General features: G+C 46.5%; 1 protein-coding gene across 1 annotated transcript; it reads left to right on the plus strand.

The window, feature by feature from the left end:
* The first annotated feature begins 1,530 nt into the window (after nt 1-1,530).
* LOC308286695 (class E basic helix-loop-helix protein 40-like) lies at nt 1,531-9,151 on the plus strand. The gene is made up of 6 exons (XM_080727791.1): nt 1,531-1,868; nt 2,494-2,560; nt 3,924-4,031; nt 5,820-5,943; nt 6,376-6,938; nt 7,742-9,151. The coding sequence occupies exons 1-6, from the start codon at nt 1,789-1,791 to the stop codon at nt 8,285-8,287; spliced, it is 1,488 nt and encodes a 495-aa protein (XP_080583917.1). The 5' UTR covers nt 1,531-1,788; the 3' UTR covers nt 8,288-9,151.
* The last annotated feature ends 238 nt before the right edge of the window (nt 9,152-9,389 follow it).

Raw genomic sequence — 9,389 nt, forward strand, 5'->3', positions numbered from 1 at the left:
AATGCTTCTCAGGTTAAATATCGATGTGCAATTAAAATGTGATTAATTAATCACAGAGCCTGTAATTAATTAGATTAAAATTTTTAATCGCATCCCAGCCCTAATGAGAGCAACGTGACAGACAGCAGGCGGAGGTCTGTGCAGTGACACATGCACACGAGCACACTAGCACACGCGCACACACACACACACACACACACACACACACACACACACGCACGCGCACGCGCGCGCGCGCGCACACACACATGCACACACACGCAGGTGCAGCACGTGGATTTACACATGGCTGCTAAGGCCAGGCGCTGAGAAATGTGTTTGTTTGTGTTTGTCTCTCTGACCAGCAGCTGTGGTCAGAGAGTGGGGACCAGCAGGGACCAGCAGGGACCCCCAGGGACCAGCTGGTACAGTACAGTGGTCAGTGGTCCAGTGTCCTTTGCTGTGATTTTCTTGTGCATAAAGTATTCAATCTGTCAAGTCTATAGCAGGGGTCTTCAACAGGGGGGTCCGGGACCCCTAGGGGGTCCTCAGAGTTACTACAGGGGGTTCTGCAAATCTTTGAGTGATTGAAACATTTTTTCTTCTTTTTTTTATTCAGGGGTCTTCAACAGGTGGTCCGTGACCCATATGGGGTCCGCAATGATACTGCAGGGGGTCCCCGGAGAGTAATGTTTGAAATGTCAATGTTTTCAGGCCAATAGCTGAGAGAGAGATGAAGCAGGGACCCCTTAACTGAGAGAGAGATGAAGCAGGGACCCCTTAACTGAGAGAGAGATGAAGCAGGGACCCCTTAACTGAGAGACAGAGAGATGAAGCAGGGACCCCTTAACTGAGAGAGAGAGATGAAGCAGGGACCCCTAGCTGGCTGAGAGAGATGAAGCAGGGATCCCTAGCTGGCTGAGAGAGATGAAGCAGGGACCCCTTAGCTGAGAGAGAGATAAAGCAGGGACCCCTTAGCAGAGAGAGAGAGATGCATATCAACTAGTCCTTGCCCGTGTTGTGGTGTGTAGTGTGTGTAGTGTTGTGGTGTGTAACTGTGTAGTGTGTACTACTTGACTGACAGACAGACAGACAGACAGACAGACAGACAGACAGACAGACAGACAGACAGACAGACAGACAGACAGGCGTCCTCTCCTCCTGCTCCCGTCATGACAGAGCTGCTGCCTGCCTTGTTTAACTGAGTGGAACGTTCCACTCAGTGTGTATGCAGTGTGCACGTTCCACTCAGACTCAGTGTGTATGCAGTGTGCACGTAACACGTTGACACGTTCCAGTCAGTGTTGCTGGTTACGCGCAGAGCGCATGCATGTGTCCATGCAGCAGCGTGGTGCTACACGGGGATCCGTGGCCCCGCCCCCTCCCGCCCACTCTCGCCCCTCCCGCCCACTCAGCTCCTTATATGGAGGAGTGGGCGGGGCAAATACAGCACCGTATGACACGTGAGAGAGAGAGAGAGAGAGAGAGAGAGAGAGGTTTATTATTTAACAGTCTCTGTGTTCTCTCTCACTTTCCTAAACCGCGCCACCAAGCAGCAGCAGCAGCTCCTGTTGTTCCTCCAGTGATTTAACATCTAGGATTATAAATCATCACCTCATGGTTTTAACAACAACAAGACATTCTGTTTTCGGGGGACTTTATTCTTTTTAAATCGGAGACAGAATAATGTTTTATGTCAGAGTAGCCTAATCAACGCTGCAGGACCGTTCTGTTGGAATATACCACACTAGGACATAAACACACCTTGGACTGTGTTTTATTATTATTAATCATCATAAGTAAAGCAGCATGGAAGTGATTCCCAGCGCGCAGCCTCCTCCTCCTCCTCTGGGCCAACAGGCTGAGGACAGCATGGAGCAGAGAGCTGGGTGAGTTAATAGAAGCATGTTATTACCATGTTATTACCATGTTATTATAACCACGTTATTACAACCATGTTATAATAACAATATTATATGTTATAATAACCGGTAGAACAGGGTGAGTTGGAACGTACAGCTTTTACTCATTCACTGATTCACTGCAGAAGATGTCTGTCTAACCATTCATTCATTGGGTTTTTAATTTTATTGATTGATTGGTTGATTGATTCATTTATTGAAGACCAGTGGTTCTCAATCCAATCTGTGGGCTGGGACTTTATTATTATTATTAGATTATTTTGGGGGGTCACAGCCTGAAAAGTTTGAGAAACACTGAACTAGACTGTTGGCTACTGTATTAACACTTTGCAAAAGGAGGTAGGCTACAGAGGTTACAGTTATGCAATCATCCTAAAAAGGATAATTTAACCTTATAAGGTTTTATTTTAACCCACCAAGCCCAGAGGTCTTGTTTCCTTTGTGGTCCTATATGATTTAGATCTGTGTGTAATATTAACACCATCTGTCTCCTATAGGGTGGATGTCATATCTTTCCTCTGTGTGTCTCTATAAGGGTGGATTTCTCTCTATATCATGTGTATAAACCAGTCTTTACTCTGTGTGTCTTTAGGGTGGATTTCTCTCTATATCACGTGTATAAACCCAGAAGGGGAATGAAGAGAGGGGAGGACAGCAAGGTGTGTTGGTTTTTATTCTATTAATCATATTTCATACAGTGTATTTTAGCTTTTGTTCTATTCATATTTCATACAGTGTATTTTAGCTTTTATTTATCATATTTCATACAGCGTTTTAATCCTTTATTCATCATATTTCATACAGTGTATTTTAGCTTTTATTCATTATATTTCATACAGTGTTTTAGCTTTTATTCTATTCATCATATTTCATACAGTGTATTTTAGCTTTTATTCGTCATATTTCATAGAGTGTGTTTTAGCTTATGATATTTTGTACAGCACTTTGTAAACCTTGGTTGTAAAATGTGCTACTGTATATAAATAGAGTGGACTGGATTGGATATCGTCCTGTTTTATAAACACAGGCTATTGTGTGCATAATAGTGAGATTTTAGTATTTAGATTTTTTTGAATTTTACTTTATTTATGACAACTTGTTCTCAGTGTCAGGATATTACATGATAGCTATGTATCTATTTATTATCATTACACCATAAGGACCTTTTCATAATAACTCTGTATTTAGTTATTGTTATCTGTAAGGACCTTACATAATAACTGTATAGTATTTTACATAATAACTGTATATATGTATGTGTTATGACACAGCCAGGACCTTACATAATAAGTGGGCTGCAGTGTCTTCTACTATAAATGGGTGACCTATTTCTGCTGCGATGACATAACGCTGTGAGTGTGTGTGTGTGCGTGCGTGGCGCGGCGTGCGTGCGTGCGTGGCGTGTGTGCGTGCGTGCGTGCGTGCGTGCGTGCGTGCGTGCGTGCGTGTGTGTGTGTGTGTGGGTGTCTGTCTGTGTGCGCGCGTGCGTGTCTGTGTGTCACACTGCTTACATCACTGCCGTGAGACCTTTACAGGCCAAGACCCCCCCCACACACACACACGTACACACACAAACACAAAAGAAAGAAATGTAAAATATATTAATAATAATAAAATACAAAATAAAAACATATTTGAAATTTGAACTGGGGTCCCCCCCCCTGACAAGCACTTGGCATGTGCTTGGAATTGTTTTCAGAGTATAGTTTGTTGATAACTTTTGACACAGTAAAAAAGGCCAGATAGCCTGTACACTGATATACTGAATGGTTGGTTTGTTTTACTGTTGGCGAGAAAAAAACAAACAAACAAAAAATGTCAACAGTGGGAGCGGACCCCCAGGGCCCGCTGTTCTTACATAACATGTCAATCAATCACTCAATGGTCACTTTGGCTTAAAAGCGTCCGCTAAATGCCTAAACTGTAAACTGTAATCACTGACTCCCATGTCTGTCATGTTTCTTCTGATCAGGAAAACGTACAAGCTGTCAATCACTCACTGACTCCCATTCTTCCGATCAGGAAACCTACAAACTGCCTCACAGACTCATCGAGAAGAAGAGGAGAGATCGGATCAACGAGTGCATCTCTCAGCTTAAAGACCTGCTGCCAGAACACCTGAAACTCACTGTGAGTCCACTTCACTCACTTCTCTGTTGTCCCAGGTTCCATTCCAGGCCAGGGTAGCAATGTGGATGTGTGTCCATGAGCAAGACTCGTAACCCCTAGTTGCTCACGTGCTCCTTGAGGGCAGCCAATCAGCTGGGTTGGGCTGAAAATACTGAATTTCTGGGAAAAAAAGTACTCAGATGAATAATGAATAATGCAATGTAAAAGTCCGGAATTCAAAAATGTACTTGAGTGAAAGTACAAAAGAGCATTAAAATGTAGTTAACGTTCCAAAAGTAAAAAGTACAAAATGTTTGAAAATAGCAGATCTACAATTGTTACTTTACTTGAGTATTTCCAATACTTTTACCTATATACTCCACCACATCTCAGATCCAAATGTTATACTTTTTACTTTTTACATTACTTTGCAGTATACATTATAATATTAGGCCTATAAAACACACATAAACCACTTTAGCCCTGTGTTATACCGTAAAAGTATTGGAAATTGGAAATACTCAAGTAAAGTACAAACCTCAAAATTGTACTTAAGTACAGTAAATGTACTTTTAGTGCTTTACCGTCATCATGATCCACTGCCTTATAGGGACCATCAGTGCCATCCAGTGGCTGTACGGTGTTATTACATCACCTCTATAACAGTGTCATGTTTACATAACCACAGAGCATGAATACAATGTATCAGATTAGATTAGATGTCATGTCTTCTTTTTTGAGCGGTGGTCACGCCGCTCCTATACGTGGCCGTGTGTGTAGAGTGGGTGTGTATGTGGGTGGGTGCGTCCGTATGTGTGTATGTGGGTGGGTGCGTCCGTATGTAGCCTCAAGCCTGTGGTGTAGTACCTTTTCTGACCACACATGTTAAGGGAGGGGCGCTGTTTTCAGGCCAGGCCAGACCAGGCACACACACACATACACACGCACACACACACACACACACACAGGGGGGAAGGGGGGGGGGGGGGGGGGGTTGGTGGGTAAACCACCGCTCAGTTCACACGGGTGTGATTTTTATTATGCAAGTCACTTTTATTACCTCTTGATCGTGGTCACAATTATGATATCATATAATTACTATTTTATTTATTTCATCGTTTCCATTCATTCATTAATTCTGTATATTTCCAAAAAATGTAAAGTAGCAAATGATTTAGTATGGCCTGTTTTGGCCATTGTTTTACCTTCATTATCTACTTCAAGGGTCTTCGACAGGGGGAGCCCTAGGGAGTCCTCAGAGTTACTACGGGGGGTCCTCCAAATCTTTGTGTGATAGAAACGTTTTTCTGCTTTTTTATATTAACCACTTGAACCCTAATGTCCGTCCATATTCTGAGAACTATAGCCGATCTACAAGCTCACAACACGTGCGCTTGTATGATACAGTAGGTCACGTGGTCTCTCTGAAACAGTCTGAAACTCATGTCACAGTGTAATCTGCCCCTCACCCCCCCCCCCCCCCCCCCAACAACAGTCTTAAGTACCCTCAATTAATTTGATTGGCTTATAATTGTGCATTCTCATAATGACATCATAAACATATTAACTAATATTTTAAGATTACTTTTTAAAGTGACAGTACCCCTTTAGATGACAGTCCTACTTTAAGTATTGATGGTTCGAGTGGTTAAATATCTGAAAACACAAATTGACATGAATCCAAACTCTGGGTTAACTCTGGGCCACCTAGAGAAGGTGTTAGATGTTCTAACAGAGTGTTGTCTATCTCCAGACTGGGCCACCTGGAGAAGGTGTTAGATGTTCTAACAGAGTGTTGTCTATCTCCAGACTCTGGGCCACCTAGAGAAGGCTGTGGTGTTGGAGCTGACTCTGAAGCATGTGACCGGCCTGACATCTCTTCTGGAGCAGCAGCAGCAGAAGATCCTGGCACTGCAGGGAGGCCACAACATCGGTGAGCAGTGAGCTGTGGGAGCGTTAAGCCCCTATCATAGTCCAAGGTGAAGAGCTATCCACCGCAAATTTTAGGTGGAAAGCTTTCCACCTCAAGTCAGAAAATAAGTGAAGGCCATCATAGTCAGTCACGGTGAAGTCCTATTCACCGTGACTGACTGGTCTAGAGCGACCAATCAGTGAACGGGGTGAAGAGCCTATCTGTCTGATAGTAAAAACAGATAGATGTGTCGGGACTCGCGGTGGAAAGCTCTTCACCGCGAGGAATGACGTAACGTTGTAGTTTTATGACTACACCGCGGTGGATAGCTCTTCACCGCGGTACCGACTCTGATAGGGGCTTTAGGATATTCTTTACTTAACTTATCTGGATTAAGAGTGTCTGCTAAATGCCTAAATTGTAAATTGTGTGTGTGTGTGTGTGTGTGTGTAGCCCCTTGCCCAGCGCTCAGCCAGGAGAAGACTGAGGAGATGTTTCGCTCCGGCTTCCACCTCTGTGCCAAGGAGGTCCTGAGCTACCTGGCCAATCAGGAGCCGGACAGGGACCTGGCCCCGCCCCAGCTGGTCAGCCACATCCAGGCCCTGGCCGCCGAGGTCCTGCAGGGTCCGGCCCGGCCCCGCACCCCCCCTCTGAGCCCCCCGGCCCAGGAGGTCCCATCCCCCCACAACCACCACAACCACCATCACCACCATCACCACCACCACCAGGCCCACAGAGACAAGCCTGTGGCGGGTTCCCAGGTGGGGCCGCAGCCTAGCGAGGGCTACGGGAGGGTGCCGGTCATCCAGCGCACCTTCGGCCCCTCGTCAGCAGGGGGCAGCAGCGGGGAGCAGAGCGGCAGCGACACGGACACGGACAGCGGCTACGGGGGCGAGCTGGCTGCTGCGCCGCAGCCAGAACACCACCTGCACCGCCAGGCCCACCTCGACCACCAGGCCCACCACCTCAACCACCAGGCCCACCTCGACCACCAAGCCCACCACCATGAGATAACGGTGAGACTCTTGACCAATGGACACTTTTCTTTGGCACTGCATTATGGTCCCGACTTGAACCTTTGTGACTGGACTTAGACAGCCAATAGGGATGTGCTATAATTGCTGAAACCTGGCCCACTCTGTCTTCCTATTGGCTGGGCTTTAAACAGCCATAACTCCAGTTTGCAGCATGGTACCGTCTTGAAACTTGGTGACTGGACTTAGACAGCCAATAGGGACTTGCTATAATTGCTGAAACCCCGCCCCCTCTTTCTTCCTATTTGCTGGGCTTTAAACAGCCATAACTCCCGTTTTCAGCATGGTACCGTCTTGAAACTTGGTGTCTGGACTTAGACGGCCAATGGGGGGGAGCTGTAATTGTTGATGCCACACCCCCTCTGTCTTCCTATTGGCCGGGTTTAAACAGCCATAACTCCAGTTCGCAGCATGGTACCGTCTCAAAACTTGGGGTCTGGACTTAGACGGCCAATACGGACAAGCTGTAATTGCTGAAGCCCTGCCCCCTCTGTCTTCCTATTGGCTGGGCTTTAAACAGCCATAACTCCAGTTTGCAGCATGGTACCGTCTCGAAACTTGGCGTCTGGACTTAAACGGCCAATGGGAAGGAGCTGTGCACTTAAAATGTCTTAGAAATGTTCTTTTCTAGTTTAAGCTTCTTTTTTTCTTAGTTTTTTCGCTGTACTCAACAGTACTTTTTTTCTTTTCTACTTCCCTGTAACTTTTGTAACTTTAACTGTTGTGCTGCTTCAGGGCGACTGATTTCCCCTCTAAAACTATCTCTCCATCTCTCTGACCACCAGGACCACCACATGGACTCCCACAGGGACCCCCACAGGGACCATCACAGGGACCGCCACCACCACTACGGCCAGGAGAGCCAGCTGAAGAGAGTGCTAGGCTCCTCCCACTTCAAGCAGGAGGGTGGCGGAGCCAAGCGTCTCCGAGCGTCGGAGTCGTCCGAGGACGAGGAGTCTCTGTCGGGGGGCGAGTCTTCATCCTCATCATCATCATCATCATCCTCGTCGTCCTCGTCGCACCAGCGCCCCTACATGGGCGTGTCCCCCTCCCAGCCCCCCCTCTGCGTGCCCTTCTACCTCCTCCCCCCCTCCTACCTGCCCATGCTGGAGAAGGTCTGGTACCAGGGTGGGCACCACGGGGGCGCCGCCATGCCCGCCATGCTCTACCCGGGCGCCATGGGGGGCACGGCCCACCACCCTCCCTCCCCTCCCCCACCCGGAGGGGAGGGGGGCTCCCCGGCCCCCCCTGCCCCCCCCATGGACTCCCCCGCCCTCCTCCAGGCCCTGAAGCAGGTTCCTCCAATCAGCCCGTTGGAGACCAAAGACTGAAGCGTTGTGGGCGTGGCCAGACGAATCATCTAAGCATATTTGGCAGTAATGATGAACAGAAATGCCAGCATCTCTTATGGGATGTGAGGAGCTGTGAAGTTCTGTTAGCAGTGGCAGATGAACTGAACTGTTCTGTTCTGCCCAGGCGTCCAATCAGAGTTCAGCCCTGAATGTATGTTTATGTACTTTATACAGAACTCCACTGCTCAGTGCACGCACACACACACACACACACACACACACACACACACTGCTCAGTGCACGCACGCACACGCGCGCGCGCACGCACACACGGTTGAATGTAAAGATGAAAAGCTTTCCGATGCTGCTGTAGAAGAATTCCTGTCCTTATTGTTAGCAGTAAAACCTGTTTGCGGTTTGATGTGTTCGTGTTGGTCACTGTTAACAGTCACTGACCCCGCCCCCCCCCCCCCCCCCCAGTCACTGTTACCTAGAGTCCCTGTAATTATTGTGGATATACTTTGTTTGACTTCTTTGTACATCTCTATTTTTGATACCTGTCCTCATGGTGGCGCTCTCACTGCTCTTCAGGTCAAGAGGAGATGCAGATTCTGAATGCTTTGTTGAAGCTGTGTAAATATTGTTATTATTATTATTATTGTGATACAGTACGTATACTGTAGCACTGTGCTGGGCCTCATCTGCGTACTTTAAAAAAAACATGTTTGTTTGTTTTTTCTGCTCAAAAAAAGTCAAACCTGGTGTTTGTTCAGAATGCTGTTGCCTTTTTCTCTGGTGAAACGCTGATGAAAACACAACTAGAAACTCTCATGTATTTTTGTTATGAGATCCTGGAAGACGTGAATGTAAACGTTTTACAAGAAGATTAGTTTTCTAACGCAGAGCGAGAGGTACTTGAGATTTCTATATTTTGGGAACCTACAAGAAAGACGTTTGTTGTACATACTTTTGTCTATAAATGTTGATACACATTACATAAACGTATTAATAAAAATATGCTTTTTTCCTGTGGAAGTCTGAGGTTGATGTTGATGTCTTTTTGCTAGAAGCACTAACTCATTCTATGTATTTTACACGTGCTGCATTCAAACTGTTATTCCAGTAAAAGTACGTAAGTATT

Source organism: Nannobrachium achirus, assembly GCF_963921795.1.
Source record: "Nannobrachium achirus genome assembly, chromosome: 6".
Taxonomy (NCBI): Eukaryota; Metazoa; Chordata; class Actinopteri; order Myctophiformes; family Myctophidae; genus Nannobrachium; species Nannobrachium achirus.

Coding starts and splice junctions, on each gene's coding strand:
- LOC308286695 (XM_080727791.1), top strand. CDS start 1,789: ATGGAAGTGATTCCCAGCGCGCAGCCTCCTCCTCCTCCTCTGGGCCAA. Junction 2,561..3,923: donor AGAGAGGGGAGGACAGCAAG/GTGTGTTGGTTT, acceptor TCTTCCGATCAG/GAAACCTACAAACTGCCTCA. Junction 6,939..7,741: donor CCCACCACCATGAGATAACG/GTGAGACTCTTG, acceptor TCTGACCACCAG/GACCACCACATGGACTCCCA.